The following is a 16,899-nucleotide window of genomic DNA, read 5'->3' as shown; positions in this document are numbered from 1 at the left end:
ATTTAATGAAATGTAGTTTTGTTCTGTGATTTTTCACAGCATCCTGCTTTTTCTATTACATTTTATTTATTTATTTATTTATTTATTTACTTATTATTTTGTGTGTGTGTGTGTGTGTGTGTGTGTGTGTGTGTACAAGCATGGAATGGTCAGAGAACAACTTGAGGGAGTGGGTTCTCTCTTTTTACTATGTGGGTTCCCAGGGATTGAACTCAGGTTGTCAGGTTTAACAACAGTCACCTTTATCTGCTGAGTCAGCTCCCTGCCCCTTTCTTGTTTTTGTTTTAGAAGTACAAATGGCTTCTTTAAATTTTCTGAAGGAAATTAGAATTGTTTTAATGTTGAATGACGTTTCCTCAAGAATGTGATAATTTTAGTCCACTGTTTTTTATATTTTTAACTGAATTTTTATGAGTTTCATAATTTTGATCACATTTAGACCCCCTCCTCCATATGTACCCCTTTTATAGTCCCCCATCTCACTATTCTTTTTTTTATATGAAGGAAGGCTAAATTGCTCCCAATGTGAGCAAGTACTGCTGTATCACACTTGAATTTAAGATGTGAAGATGAGAAGAGGGAAGTCTGGGCCTTGCCCCAAGTGATGGAAGGCATCCATCAACATTCCGGGTACCTAACATCTTCTAGTCAGTTTGTTTAATTTCTTTAGAAATTATTTACATTTTTTTCTTTGGAAGGGAGTAACTGTCACTGATATATCAGGGGCTGGCAGGAGCTGACAGTAGCCAAGACTGACTTTAAACAGCTTTTTTGTAATCTACCCTCTGAGACTTTCTAGATAATCAAATGATACGTAAGTCATGAGTTTTGTTTTCACACACACACACACACACACACACACACACGGGATTAAACTCAGAGCCCTCACATACTAGACACACTAACAAAGGCTCTGCCACTAGTCTACAGCCCCACCTCTATACACTGTTTTTTTTCTTTTTTAAAATTTTTTAAATTAAAAAAACTTGTGGAAAAACCACATAGGAACCTGGAATAACTGGTTTTTCTAGAATGTTTTATTTTAAATGTGGTATTGAGATTTTTTTAGAACAAATATTTTTTAAATATTTTATTTTATTATTTTTTATTTGTTTTATGTGTATGAGTGTATTGTCTTCATGTATGTAAATGCACTCGTGTCGTGCAATGCCCACAGAGGTCAGAAGAGGCATCGGATCCTCTGGAACTGGAGTTACAGACTGTTGTTAGCTGCCATGTGGGTTCAGGGAATCAAACCTGGGTCCTCTGAAAGAGCAGTCAGTGCTCTTAACCGCTGAGCCATCTCTCCAGCCCCTGTCTCTTTTTCTTAACATGTGGATTTGGCAATATCTGTAGTACAACATTGATTTTGTTTTAAAAGGCCCGCAGGTTAATTCTTCTTTGGAAAAAAATAGAGTTTCTTCTTTTTCCCCCTTCCTCCTCTGTCTCCCCCGTTACCCCTGCTCCCCAATCTTCATCTTCTTCTTGCTGTAAATGGCAGTTTGCTCTTCTGTAATAGTACTATTTTCTTTCTGACATCTTGCACCTCAGTCTTTATGTTAGGAGATACATATTCTAAATGTCATAACCTCAGAGATTTGTCTCTATCACAAAGAAATAAGTTCACTTAACCTGCAGCAGATAACCATAAACTGTGGACAAAACTTCCTTCCTTTCTTTCCTTCTTTACTCTCTAATTCATCAAGTGGTCAGGGGTGTGATGAAAAGCAGAGACTTTGGAGGGCAGTCAGAATATGAAGGGAGCAATTGGCCAAGGGTGAGTTTTCTGATTTTGTGCATTTGCCCTGAATGTAGCCACTTACAACAGGAGTGGTTCAGATCACTGAAATTTTGGCAGAAAGTACACTCTTTTTCTGACTAGGGAAATCAGGGATAAGACACCATAATCACAGCCACTAGACAGTAAAGATAAACTTCAGAGATGAGAAAGCCAAGGAAAGCCATGTCAAATTCAACAAGGAAACGCTCCAAGTCTCTGGCTGACCAGTCAACCACACACATGGGGTAGTTCAATAACAATATACACTGATTTGCTGCTCAAGTGCCCATTCCAGGTGTAGAATTACCAAACAAAAATCTGAAAGCATTTATTATGTCTTTATAATAAATGAAAAGGGAGGAGATCTTGGGGAAATGGAAAAATGTACAAATATACCAACTGGAAATTTTAACATTAAAAATTACAATGTTTGAAATTAAAAGAATTATTGGGTCAACTTAATAGTGAAATGGAGACAACACGAACACTTGGTGGGTGAAGATAAATTAACAGAATTATTCATTTTAAAGAAGGGAAATGATTTAAAAATTAAAGGCGCTCAAGAAAATGTCCGTCTAACCAATTCTACAATGAAGTTTCAGAAGAAGACAGAGAATAACTGAGACTGAAAAATGCATGATAAGATAATGTTCAGGGTTTCTCTAAATTTAGTGGAGCACATAAAGTTACAGATTTAAAAATCACGAAAGCAACCCCCCCCAAAAAAACCAAACCAAAACAAAACAAAACAAAACAAATCCCAAAAGCAAAACTAACAAACAAACAAAACAAAGATGGAGAGATTTTGAAAGCATCCAAAGAAAAACAATACTGGGGAACAAGAATTCAGACAGTGCCATTCTTATCTCTGGTTTCCATCACCTCAGAGTAACTAGCAAAAACAACAGAAATGGAAAAATACCTGGATATATGTAAAAGTACAGTTATTTTCCTCTTAATTAAAAATATGATTATTAAAAACAGAAAAGGCAACCTTTCTTATGTGGTTTATACGTAAGGCACCTAGTAACTGGAGCAAAACGGATATTGACGGGTTAGGGCAGAAGAAAACAGACCTATGTGGTTACAAAGAATAATAGTAACGCTAAGAAGAATGTATACACAACACTAGAGCAACCATTAAAATAAGGCATAGAGGTACAACTAAAAAGCTAATGGGCAATTAAAATAGATACTAAATATACTCAAATAATCCAAAGACGGCCTCCAAGGGGCAAATGGGAAACCCAAACCCAGGAATAAACAAAAACCAAATAAAATCCATGACTTCAGAAAACAGGACTAGATTTGGGGTATGCTCTGTCACAACTTCCTATCAGCACAGGAAGCTGGGGGAAAGGTGGTACCTAGGTAGATGATTATGCAGGATGGTGATGGAGATTGTGCTCCAAATGCTTGTGGAGTAGAAAGGAGTACTTAGTACTTAGGTTATGTACCTCTGATAACTATTCACACATATACATGGCCTAGCCATTCTGCTGACTTGCTCCTCCAGGATTTCTCCTTCCTGCAGCTACTGTTAATAAAAGAGTCCCACATGTCAGAGGAGGCAGTGAACAGGAGAGCAGAGATTCTAGAGAGTGCTTATAGAACACTCATTAATTTTTAAAAATTTTATGTATACGAGTGTTTTGTCTGTGTGTATGTAAGTGTACTATGGGCATGACAACCTGTGGAGGCCAGAAGAGGGTATGGGGTTGGAGGGTTGTTAGCCACTGTGTGGGTGCTGAGAAGCAAACCCTGGTCCTCTACAAGAACAGGTAGTGTTCTTAAGTGCGGAGTCATGTCTCCAGTGCCCAGAGCACTTTCTAATCATATTCTGAGGCAGAAATTCCACAAGATGGCAACGTTCTCTTACAGAATTGAAACAGTCACTTTGGGATGTTGAAATAGACTCTCATATTAAAAATGTTTTCTTTGTTGTTAAAAAGCTACCAGGAAAGGCAATGAATTTTTTCTTAGGGCAAGATAACAACCCCTGGAAAGGCTTGGTCTGCATGTGGTCCTCTGTTGGTTTTAAGATGGTGCATCACAGAGCTGCATACTCTGTATACAGGATGAGGAATCCCCTGCCTCTGCTCACAGCCACAAGCTGTATAGGGTCAGGGAGGTCTCAACTTAGGATGCCACATTGACCAATTATGGCAGTCACACAAAGTGACCCCTTAGACACTGCATTTTGTTCAGTGCTTTATTGTCTGTATTAGGATGTAGTTTGCAAAATTTCCATAGACGGTCCTGGGAAAAGGAGTCAATACACAGAATTAACTTTGAATCCATCATATATTTCAGAGGCTTTCTGGGCTATCTCTTCTGCAGAGCTTTGTGCCCACAATCACAAGTACATTTTGCCATCGGTCCTCTGACAAACAAAACAGGAAGGAAGTGTGGCTGCATGTGTACTGGTTGTGCTTCCTGTTACTCCTCCTTCCTCCTTCCCCCTTTGGTGGAACATTTTCATGTAAATAGAGAGCAGGTGGAAGAGAGTCAGATTGAGAAAATGTTATCAAGGTGTCTTCACTAGAAGGAAAAGGAAGAAAGCAGAGGCAGTCATTCTTTTACTTTGGCTACCAGGTTGCTTTGTAAATATGAGCCTCAGTTCTCTCACTGAGTGGCTTGTGCATTAGTTACTTTTCTTGCTGCTGTGCTCAAATACCTGACAAGAAGCAATGTAAAGGAGAAGGCTTCATTCTGGCTCACAGTTTGAGGTTACAGTCCATAATGGAGGGGAGGGCATGGCAGCAGGAGGGTGCAGCTGGGACTCACCACCTCACATCTTCATGGGAACAGGAAGCAGAGCATGCACAGGAAGTGGGACTGGACTCCAAGTTCTCAAGGCCTGCCCACCAGTGATCCACTTCATACAGCAAGACTCTACTTCCTAAAAGTTCCACAACTTTCCAAAACAGTGACACCATTTGGGGCCCATGTGCTCAAACACATGAGCCTCGGGGGCGGGTGATGGGGGCTTCCACATTCAAGCCATAGCACCTTGTCCAGTTTTACCTCCTCTGACTTCTTAACTGTGAATCAAGCAGGTTGATGTGGGAACAACCGTTCCCCAACAAAATCCCATATCTTCAAGGATGAATAGGAGCTATATTGAACATCCTGCATGGGTGTTTGTGAGGGTTCCCAGGCTCTTGCCCATAAAATTCAAAGGCAGTTCAATGCATTCTGCATTTTCTATGAGATTATTTCTATATGTCTACTGTTTTTTTTTTAAAGAAGCACTCATTCTTTTCTCATTATAAATAGAATAAAAGGTCATTTAAAATAGTTGCAAATACCATACCAAAACTAAAGAAAACAAAAATTATGTGCAATTTCATTAATCCTATGTAAATTTAAACCAATATTATTTACGTACTTTCTTTTTTTTCTCCCTCTCTGCAATGAGTTCAGCTTTTCTTTTGGCAATCAAATCATCCTGTTAAAGAAACATTAAAAGTTTTAGACAGAAAACAATCAGAATTACTTGCTGTGTATTAATGTATTTTTCTAAGTTGAGGCTAATACTTGGGTGGAAGGATTGGGAACTCTCCAGAGAAGCATGTGAAGATGGTGCTGGCCTCTGTGCACCCCTGTTGTTCGGGGCTGCTTTGCTCCAGGGGAGAAAAGGCATTTCGGGGAGGTGGGGTCCGTCACTCTTACCACAAATTTTAGAACTCCTTTTTGAAATGTTTGCTTGTTTTGTATGACACTGGATTTCACACACAGGGATATTCTGGGTGGCAATTTGTTGAAAAATGTTTGGTCCTCCTCCCCCACACCCCCTCTTCTCCTTTTTTTTTTTGGTCTTTTTGAGACAGGGCTTCCCTGTAGCCCCAGATGGCCTGGAACTGGCTATGCAGACCAGGATGGCCTCGACCTCACAGAGATCCACTTACCTCTGCCTACCTAGTGCTGGGATTAAAGGCGTGTGCCACTGTGCCCACTAATCAGTACCACTCAGGTTAGGGGCTACTTGACTCAGAATTTCCAAGCTAGGCTACTTAACTCACTGTTTAGCTTAATACTCGAGTCACTTTTCTTCTGCTTCTTTCACTTAAGTAAGTAGCAGTAAAGATTAACTCACAACTGTGTGCCTGCCAGAGGCTGCCACTGTCGGGCATTATCATATATATTTTTTCACGTTTTTTTCCCCCTTTGGTCTTTTTGAGACAGTGTCTTCCCGTAGCCCCAGCTGACATGGAACTCCACCTGCTTCTGGGATTAAAGACTACGCCACCACACCCAGCTTCTTTCCTTTTCTTTTAAAATACATCAGCAAGTTAGGCAGTATCCCCTTCCCTAAGACTGAGTTACTAGAAATTCAGAGGGGTTAACCTGTGTAGTGCCCCATAAGAAATTGCGAAAGGATCCCACGTGGCTGCTTGCGTTTGCTCCAGCTGAAAAACATAGGAAGTGGGTTTGGAACAAGACTGGAGTTCAGACCCATATGGAGCAACTTGATTAAAATAGAGTTTTAGAAGATTGGTCTGGAAATAGCTGGAAGGATGGACTGGAAAGGTGAAGCCAGCAAGAATGATTGGGTGGTCACTGAGTGTTGATGTTACCGGAAAAACTCTGGACCAGGGTAGAGTTAGTGGGTGTGATGGGGAGGATATGGAGGCTGCTCAGTTCTCTGCTGTCTGGCTCTGGGTCTCACAGCACCCGCTGTGTCTGCTGTCCATCCACCCCACATCTGTGTCTGATAGAGGGAAGCCTTGGTGCCACTATCTTGGAAAGAAAAGCATTAACATGTTTGGTGATCAAAACGTCTTCACATAATTATTAATTCTTATTAAAGGGTCAACGTTAGATGAAAAATCTTTTCTTGCTTACTGTAGTATTAAAATTACAAAATTACATTCTTGTGAAGACTACTTTATAACCAAAACAGTATAAACAGCCTATTCCTATGCACCATTATTGAATACATACCCTGATTTTTGTCTTCATATCTTTGATGAGCTTTTTCCTTTCTAATTTCTTGTTCTGTTTCATTTTCCACTTTTCAACTTGTGCAGGAAGAAGCCGATCAAAAATATCTTGATCATCAACTTGTATTACAATGGCAGCATCTGGGAAAAATCCACGCTCCCCCAGACACAGGGCCTCCTCAGGGTACCGTGGGAAGCCATCTAGTACAAAGCCTGTGGAACTAGGTGGAAAATTTCATAATTTGCATAAAATGTTACAGATATTCCAAATAAGCCTGACTCAAAATACAAATAAAACATTTCTTTCATATGTGGAATGACTCTATCCACCCATTCATCATCTATCATCTATCTATCTATCATCTATCTATCATCTATCTATCATCTATCTATCTATTTATCTACCTACCTATCTTCTATCTTCTATCACCTACCATTTATCTATCTACCTATCTATGGCATGATCACAGAAGGGGAACCATTTGGGAGGAGGAAAGGAACCAGTGTGAGTGGGGAGGGGTGACAATGGAAAGAAATGAGGTGGTGAGTATGAGGCAAAGCACAGTCATATACATATATATATGTCATAGTAAAACCCTTTCTTTTATATATTAACTTAAAAAGAATGAAAAACAGAAAACTATGCTATAGGTCTATTTAGGCTATATATTATTTCTGAATATTATAAATTCTAAAACAGGTTGATATCTTGACTTTATCAGATGTATAGTAAGTAGTTTAGTGTCTTTTATTTCTTTAGTATTTAGTTGTATATATCAGGGCTTCTTAAGTTTTTTCCACTTACTAACCCCTTTTTGCCTGAGAAAAAAATTTATTTTGAGACATGGTCTTACTATTTAGCCATGGCTGACCTGAAGCTCACTATGTAGACCAGGCTGGCTTCAATCACAGTAATCCACCTGCCTCTGCTTCCCAAGTGTTGGGATTAAAGTCATGTACCACAATGCCTGGCTCTTCAAGAAATTTCTATGTGACCTGGGTATGCAGGCATATATATATATAAACCTGCTTTAGAGCAATTATTTGGTATAGATGTAATTTTACCATTTTCTAAAGACAAAGATGAGATCTATGTACTTGCTTTATTTTTCTTAGAGAATTAATTAAAGAATTTGATACTACAGGATGAAGAGCATCTTCAGTGCTTTTCAGAAATACCATAATTGTCAATGCTGAGAACAGAATTTTGCATAAGTACATAGTGCACAATGGCAGAAGTATGCTCAGGACCATTTCAGAAACTAGAGGAAATTCTGTCCCAATCCCAAATCAAAATTCACCTAGTGATTTTTAAAAATAAAATTCAACCTAGCAACTCAAGAGTTTGAAAAAAATCAGGCATTCTAATGAGATCCAGTCCAAAGGCATACTAATTTGATGCTTACATGCCGAAGAATGGCAGTAGGAAAATAATTAAACCATCCCATTTCTATAAGATCAGAAAACTTTTACATAAGTAAAAACACTGCAGTTCATAGCATGCAATAGTTTGAATCTGAGCCAAGGTGCTACAGGCATGTCACTGATGTTGTATGACGTGACGGCATGCACAGTGCAAAGTGTGAATGCTGTGTGTTCAGAACCAAGGCCACAGGGAGCCTGTTAGATGCAACATTGTACAACATTGGTGAACATTGCCAGAATCACTGCACATTCGTTACATTTGATTTATGAACTAAATTTTGTTTGCTGTGCATTCAAAAATCTCTTGCTATTGCCAACTTTTCATGACTCCTATATTCAGTTGGACAGTCTCATATGGGTCAAAACTAATCTTCGAGTGAAAGTTTGCTTATCTTGCTTATCTAAAAAAATGTTCAGTATGTTTGCATTCACCAGTAGGTTTTCTTACTATAACAAGACTATTATGAACATTTGACAGTTTCAGGCTTCAAAGGTGTTAATTGTAAAATGTTAAGTTTCCTAAGCAGGCAAATTTTCATAAATTGGTCATAATATGTGTTTTTTTGTTCAGTGATGCCTTTGGTCCATCTAGTCTTCTTTGGGAGGAACAAATTTTATTCTTAATGGTCCAGCTGCCTTTTCTTTTGTTAAGGACTTCCAAGTCTTTACCTCTACCCTTTTCTGAGTTTTAATTCAGAATTTTCAAATCACTTCTTAGTTTTTCTATTTGAAGCCCTTTGGGAATGATCTATGCATTATTCTGGCAACATTCACACTCACTGTTACCTTTTCAACTTGCTCTTCATTGGATTTATCAGTCCACTGGTGCTAAAGAGAAACATCTGAGCCTTTTCTCCACCTCCCTCCTGCTCTCATGGCCTATTAGCTAAGGCTTGGCAGCCTCCATACTTCATTTCTGCCATTATCCCCATTATTAAAGGAATAGACTTGAAAAAAATGTGCTAAAGTTTCCCTCCAGTTATAAGAGCACCGAATCTCATTGCTGGAAAGTTGTAAAGTAGAAGAAAAAAACCATAAAAACAGACACATCATTTATAATTCCGTGTCTTGATATTACTATCTTTTGTATTTCTTTCCAATCACTTCTTCACGTGTCCATCTCTCTACTGTATCTTAACTAGTTCTGCATCTTCCTTTTTAGCTTAGTATCATATAATAACATTTCACAAACCACGGTAAATATAATAAAATATGATGGTTGCATAATATGCAATATTTTATTTAGGCCTTTATAATTTAACTTTTTGCATTAAGTTTAATTCATATCTATATATCTATATGTATACCTATATATTTAGATATACTTTGGTTTTGATACTTAATTTAAACCTTTTTTGTTGTTTTTCATTTTTTAGTTTGTCTCTTCATTTTTCTTCAGACCCACATTTTAACACATAGTGTGAAGTAAGAAGTTAAATCAATGAAGAACAACTCATGATTATAAAGCTTTAGGTCACTTCCTAAGTTTCCCACAGCTATCAAACAAGAACATTATTAAAGACTTGATGGCTAACAATCCCACTCCCTGATTTCAGGGTAGGCATAAGTGCCCAGAACCAGAAGGAACATGGAACTGATTAGTTATAAAAATTCTCTGTAATTCAGTTTCTTTATTTCTAAAGTGAGGTAATGAAAATTTCCATGCCATTGGATCATTGTAAGGATTAAGTAAGTTGATCTGAATAGAATACAGTTGTTCAGTACCTGGTACCTGGTAAGTTGCAAAGATGTTTGTGTTATCATCAGTATTGTAAATATTATTTCACTCTCTCCTGGTGAATCCCAAGGCAGAAGATTCTGGTTAGGGCATTGAAGGAAATTTTAAACTCCAGTGACCTGGAGATTTGTCCTGCGTGTGTCAGCACTGAGCATTTGGTAATGTGGTAATACTGGACAGCTGTTAAGTGGTCTTAATAGTAATTAGTTACAAGGTTATAGGTGAAAACAGTCCAGCACAGCATGAGGCTATGCGGGCTTAGAAGATAGTTTGCACCTACAGCTGTGTACTAGAATCACCTGTGCCTGGGTTCTAGCCTCCAACTTCAACAGATTCTCATGTATTAGTTTTGGGGTTGAACCCTGACATCAGTATTTTTCAAAAGGTCCACAGATATTTTAATGTGTAGTTCAAATAAGAATCATTAGTTTACATGAATGAGTAATAGCAAATTCTTAAGTATTATTGGACTATTTTTCCCTTAATAACTAAGAAAATAGAAATCAATAAAAAAATAAAATCCTATGTAAATAAAGATACCGTATTGGTTCTTTAAGCCACCACTCAGAAAGAATTCTGCCAAGAATTTCAGAAGGCAATGGCTCATTTTCCATTAGACTCAATTTGATTGCTTCTTCTTCTTCTGTAAATTGCACATCTGGGAACTAAAGACAAAAATCAGAAAACAAAACAAGTTTAAAAACTCCATATTGATAAATAATACTGCATTACATAACTGATTAGGACGAGACTTATTTTTTTCTCTGAGGTTGCTTTTTATGCTGTTACTTGTAAACATCTTAAGATGAGTTTTATGTGCCAATATTTAGTATAACTAAAGAACAAATAGTATCTAATATAGCTAAGAGAAGTTACTATGATAACATGGCTAATTTTTATACATGACCTCAGGGTCATAATGCATCATTTTTTTTTTTACCAAAAACTTGCTTGATTTACCTTACATACCTATAAGGTTCAACTGATTTTTGCCATCTATCGTACAACTATTCAGTAATATTTCTTCAGCCTAGGTCCTGATTAAAGGATGGGTCAACCAAACAGTTATCTGAAATATAATCTATAAGTGGGTTATAATCATAATAACAAATAGTAAATACTATGATAATAAACTTAGCTCAACTTTCTCTGAAGATGACCCTCAGATAGTAAAAAAACATAACAGTTGTTTCGGGAATGGAACTATTTTTTAAGAAGATTTATGTTTTTTATTTCATGTGTATGAGTATATTGCCCTCATGTATATATGTATACCTCAGGTGGGACTGATGCCTGAGGAGGCCAGAAAAGAGCATCAGATTCCCTGGAACTGGAGGTACAGACTGTTGTGAGCCATTATGTGTGTGTTGGGAACCGAACCTGAGTCCTCCACAGGAGCAGCAAGTGCTCTTAACTGCTGAGCCATCTTTCCAGCCCCTGGAATGAGACTGTTTTTGTTAAGTACTTTGACCATCTGAAATCCTGAAAATGAATAAGGCCTGATGAGCTTCTTTTCATCAGGAAGTAGTATTTTAATTTTATTATCCAAAGTAAAACCCTTTAATGTGCTTCCTGAGAAATCAAACAATTCGAGAAACAGTGAAAGGAAACTGAACTTCTGCAGAAAGTCATGAGATATTTTGTATTCTGTTACATTAAAAAAAAAATCCAAGGGACTCTAGATAAGCTGACTAGAACTCAGTAGATGGACTTGCACTGGGGAATGTCTGGGGACACTGAGTTGACACAGTGGGTCTTAACACAGATGACAGAGTATATGGGTTCCAGTGGGAGGCTTTGGGAGGGTGCCAGTGGGGACGGGGCTGTAAAGATGATTAAGGTTGAGATGTTCTGAATGAAATACACAAAAATTCAAAAAACAAATTTAAAAAAATCTAGACTCGTATATGAGAATCTGGGTTAATGCGCAATTTGAAGTTTATAAAATATCAGTTTCTCTCTGACTACTAAATGTATGTAGAAAATATTTAAAAACAAGTTGGAGGTGTGCTACATTACCCTTTGTGATATTACACATTACTGTCCATCCCTGCTCAGTTTTTTTGTTATATATAACTGTATCTGGGGCTTATTCGAGAAGAAAATATCAGAAATGGTAGAAAAATACATTAGAATTCAGAACTTTCTTTTCACAAACTCATAAAGAAAGCATTCAAGAGACATATACAAATTTTCCATTAGACATTACCAGAGCTTAATATTTTGAAATCTCCATGGTAATAGGGCAGATTAAAAAAAAACTTGATAGAAAGCAGAGCACAAGAGTGTGAAGCCTTGTAGTGTAGTTTGGACATGTCAGACAACACAGTCCCAGATAAATGCTGCCCAACAGTTTAGTTATGAAAAGCTTTTCTGATTTCTACTGGAGTCAACATAAAACTCAATATTTCATATTCAGGATGAACACTGAAGAGGATGACTTTTATGACTAATTTTTTCCTCCTTGGGAGTTCTATAGAGTTTCACTACTTTGATTTCATAACAGGCACTTAGAAGCTGCTTTTGAACAAAAGTGTTGACTTTTCACTTGGGCCTACAAGGTTAATGAGAAAAGCAAGACAGAAGCCTGCATCTCCATCTTCTCTTTGCATCTGTCTGCCTTCCATGTGGCTACTGCTCACCTCTGCACATAGATATGTTAATTCACTCCAGGAGTGCCTACTGAGAAACTGGTGATAGATATCTAACCTATCTAATTTTCCTCCAAGTCAAAAGGCACACAGAAAAAAAGTAACAGAGGCATTTTATTTTCAGCTTTTTATCTCCAAAAGGTATTTAAAGGTCATTGTCTTGAATCTGTAGTCATCTTGGATTGCAGGAACCTTGCTTAAAGGACGACCATCAGATGAGGACAATTATTTATACTCCCAGGCCACCCCTTGACCAGACCTGCTTAATTATGCATACCGCTTGCCTTCTTCCCCCCAGTTCTTCCTCTACTTAAACCTAAAGCTCATCTCAGTACTCCAAAGGGTCACGGGACCCTTTTATCTGTGCACAGTGATTAAATCTCCTTTTCCTTTTTTCACCATGATTTGTCTCCCTAATTAGCACACTGGGACAGGTGACTGTGTTTAGCCCATTGGGGCTGCTGGACCTGGGGCTTTCCCCCTAAAACTCTGGCTCCAAACTTTTCCAGCAAATACAGCTGTCCTCAAAGAGATCAACAGGATTACCTGCTTCTTTGTACTTTCTTCTTCAATTTTAACGTTGGCCTGAACTGCAAGCTCTTCAAGTTCTCGCTTTGTTGCTTGTTCCTCCTCAGAATCTTCTTCAAATTCAGGTCCAAATTTTCTTTCAGCTTTGAGCAGTAATTTTTCTTGGAGAAATTCATCAAACTGAATGTGAAAAATGCCGAAATTTTCTGCCAACTTTCTTCCACATACAGTTTTACCAGAGCCGTGGGGACCCAGAAGACATATCCTTAGAGGAGGAGCCTGTCATGAGGGGTGGGAAAGGGAGGGGGGAACAAGGAGAAGGAGAAGAAGTTTCGGAAAAGTTTAGAAACTGTAAGGCTTATTGCCTGCTTTCCCTGAGACTGATGGGAGAATTCCCTTTAGCTTGGCCTGTGGGCTCACACTTCTATAACCCTAGCACTTGGGAGTCCCAAGTCAGCTAAAACTAGCAAGACCCTGTCTCAAAAGAAAAGAAAAAAACAAAAACAAAAACAAAACAAATCCCAAAGCAAACAAACAAACAAAAAACTAATCATTTCCCTTAAAAAAAAAAAACAAAAAAAACAGGAGGGAAAGGAATCCTCACTTTACAAACTTAATCATGTTTAGGCATCAGTATACCAATTTACACAATTCATTGCACCAAAAATGATAGCCAGGTGTGGTGGTGCATGCCTTTAGTCCCAGCACTCAGAAGGCAGAGGCAGGAGGATCACTGTGAGATGGAAGCCAGACTGGTCTACATAGGGAGTTCCAGGCCAGCTAGGGCTACTGGAAGCTTCTGCCTCAAAACAAACAAACAAACAAACAAACAACCATGGCTGTCAGGGAGTATCAGACCATCTTGATAAGTATACCAAAAGGCATTAACAAAATCTAACTTCACTTAAAAAGAACTGTTTTAATGTTAATACAGAATGAAAAGTCAATATGATTTTAAAAGATCTCTCTCTACCAAGCAGAAAGCCCGTTAATGGAACTTCAGAGACCTGGCCACGATCATCCCTTGTATGATGGAGAGGAAAGAATAATGATGAGGGATGACGCAGCAGCTAAGGATCCTGTGAGCGTGAGGAAATGACTGTGAAACCAGTAAATGAGAGCACAGGGAGAGGGAAGATGGTAGTGTATTTCAGTAGTCTGAGCCGCAAAGGAGCTGGAGGATTTTGCAAACAGAAGGGGGAACTCGTGGATTTGAGCATCAGACACAACAAGGAAAACTTCATCATCTAGTTGTGAAGGAAATATTCAGAGAAGAGTTCAGAGATGCAGGGGAGGGCTTCGATGTAACTCAGTTGGTGGATGCTTGCCTAGCCTGGACCAAACCCTGGGTTCCATCCCCAGCACAGCATAAACCAGGTGTGATGGTACATGCCGGTAATCCCAGTACTCAGAAAATGGGGGCCATTCTGGCTACATAATGAATTTGAGGCCAGCCTGTGATACAGGAGACCCTCTCTTAAATAATAGTTAACAACAAAATGAAAACATTCAGGGGGAAAGTGTATCGAAGAAATACAGAGGAAAGAAGGATCAGGTAGTACAAGAACAGTTTACAAAGAAGTTTAAGACGAGAATAAAACCCAAAAGACAACAAAGATACTTGAAAAGAATTATCAGAGGAAAGAGTGAGCTCTTAAGAGATTAATAATATGGTCCTGAAGTAAAAAAAAACAAAAATCAATACTACTGTGAAGTTCTATAATTCTAGGAAATCTCATAGCAAACATGCACTGCATTCCCAGTACAACAAATTAGCAAAGACCCTGGAGAAGTTTAAGAATACCAAGAATGAAGAGAACGCATTATGAGTTTCCAGATATTAAAAAAGAGATTATCTGTAAAGGAACGATGATCAACCTAGCAACACAGAATCGAAGCACACAAGCAAGGAATGTCTTTAATATGCAGGAGGGACAATGACTCACAGAATAGAAATCCATGCTTCTGCAAACTGCCAAGGACATAAGAGCCAAATGTCTGATATGAAGGAAGTTGGTGAAGATGTTTTCCAACAGAACAGGAAGATATGAGATAAGTTGATTCTGCCTTGTCACGTGAATTTATACTTCTGTGTTAGACATATCTGGATTGCCAATTGAAGACCATTCTTTATTCTTAGTTCATTAGCTCAAGCTCTGGATCTCTGACAAGACTTAAGTCAACTGTTTTATTATTTAGAAAAATAATGAAAGAACAGAATGACAAATTGTGAAAATAAGATGGAGTAATACCTAATTAATTTTCTAGCAGATGGGGCTGTTTGGCACACAGAGGTTGTTCAAATAGCTGACAGGGAAGGGCGATGGTCCCAGAAAACTCAAAACATACTATATTTCCATACACAATGGGAAAATAATTTTATAAAAAATGTCTGCCAGTAAATTAGCTATTACGATGGTCTGTCAAAATGCTAATCATTAGGAGATATATGTAGGAATACATATATTCTCTGCGAGTGAAAAGAAAATTATAAAATACTATGTGTACACTAGTAAGAAGAGAGGAAAGCAAGATGTGAAAACTGGCACTCTTGTCTAAAGTCGGTGCCATGATGTGTGTGCTTTATCTTCAGAAATAAATAAATAAATATTGCCACAATATGTTCTTTTTCATTCTGCTAAAAATAATAGAGAATAAAATTGACCACTTAAACCACTTTTAAAATATAGATTTATTTTTTATGCATGCTTTTGTGCAAATGTGTGTGGGTACTTGCAGAGGACAGAAGAGAATGTCAGATCTCTTGGAATTGGAGCTATAGGCATGTATGAGCTGCCAGATAACATGCTGGGAACCGTACCTGGGTGTTCTGAAAGAGCAGCAAGTGCTCTTAACCAAGGAGTCATCTCTCTAGAGTCTTAAACCATTCTTGAATATACAATTCAATGATGTTACATCCAATCACAGTTAGTCACCTCCAGAACATTTTCATGACCTCAAAGTGGAAACTCTCTGTACTCATTCAACAGTTAACTCCCGTTTCCCCTCTTCCCTAAGAATTTGCCCATTCTAGGTATGTCTTATTAATGGAGGTATGTAGTATTTGCCAGTTGTTTTGGAATTTAGTGTTTTCAAAAACAAACTGGAAAATTGTTCCAGTGGTGATAATATGAATAAAAATGACATTCACATAAAGGTGGGAAAATGATTTTTCTATGGACATAACAGTAGATATTTAGTCACATTCAGATGAGTCAGATTGACAAAAGACAATTCATTTTAAAGAGTTTTGCAATCCAACCAATCAATGTCAGTCCTCACTCCTAAAAATCAAGCAACTCTGGGTATACTCTGAAAACAGACCTCAGAGCGTGCACCACCAAAGACAACACCACTGAGCCCTCACAACTCCACAGAAGACTCCAGAGCAACCCCAGTATTCTACATTTTCTCACATCCTCTACAAGGTCACTAGCCCTGCTTCTCAGAGAGAAAATAAGTACAGCTGGCCTTTACTTTTAACCAATGAATTCACTTGTGACTTTTAATTCCAGATATAGACATAGTTAAGTGATACAAGGCACTACTATAGAAATAAAAACGGATAATTATTTTATGCCGTATTGCAAAACACTGTTTTTAAAACTTAAATAATTGTTTTTAAAAATATTTTATTATTTTTATTTTATGCTTATGAATGTTATGCCTGCATGTATGTAAGTGCACCCATGTTATGCAATGCCTGTAGAGGTGAGAAAAGGGCGTCGGATACCTTGGAACTGGAATTATGGATAGTGGTTAGCCATCATGTGAGTGTTGGGAACTGAACCTGGGTCCTCTACAAGAACAGCAAGTATTCTTAACTGCTGA

At 38.0% G+C, this 16,899-nt stretch overlaps 1 protein-coding gene across 1 annotated transcript in view; it reads right to left on the bottom strand.

The window, feature by feature from the left end:
- Window positions 1-16,899, bottom strand: part of Ak9 (adenylate kinase 9) — a 156,171-nt gene that overhangs the window by 39,672 nt on the left and 99,600 nt on the right. Inside the window, exons 25-28 of the mRNA XM_008852452.3 lie at window positions 13,087-13,347; window positions 10,430-10,554; window positions 6,728-6,947; window positions 5,172-5,231 (exon numbers count right to left, since the gene is read on the bottom strand). Coding sequence (XP_008850674.1) covers window positions 5,172-5,231; window positions 6,728-6,947; window positions 10,430-10,554; window positions 13,087-13,347 — 666 coding nt within the window. The remainder of the gene's footprint in view (window positions 1-5,171; window positions 5,232-6,727; window positions 6,948-10,429; window positions 10,555-13,086; window positions 13,348-16,899) is intronic.

This window comes from Nannospalax galili, unplaced genomic scaffold (assembly GCF_000622305.1).
Source record: "Nannospalax galili isolate Female #2095 unplaced genomic scaffold, S.galili_v1.0 scaffold646, whole genome shotgun sequence".
Classification (NCBI taxonomy): domain Eukaryota; kingdom Metazoa; phylum Chordata; class Mammalia; order Rodentia; family Spalacidae; genus Nannospalax; species Nannospalax galili.
This window is presented reverse-complemented; position numbering and strand designations above follow the sequence as displayed.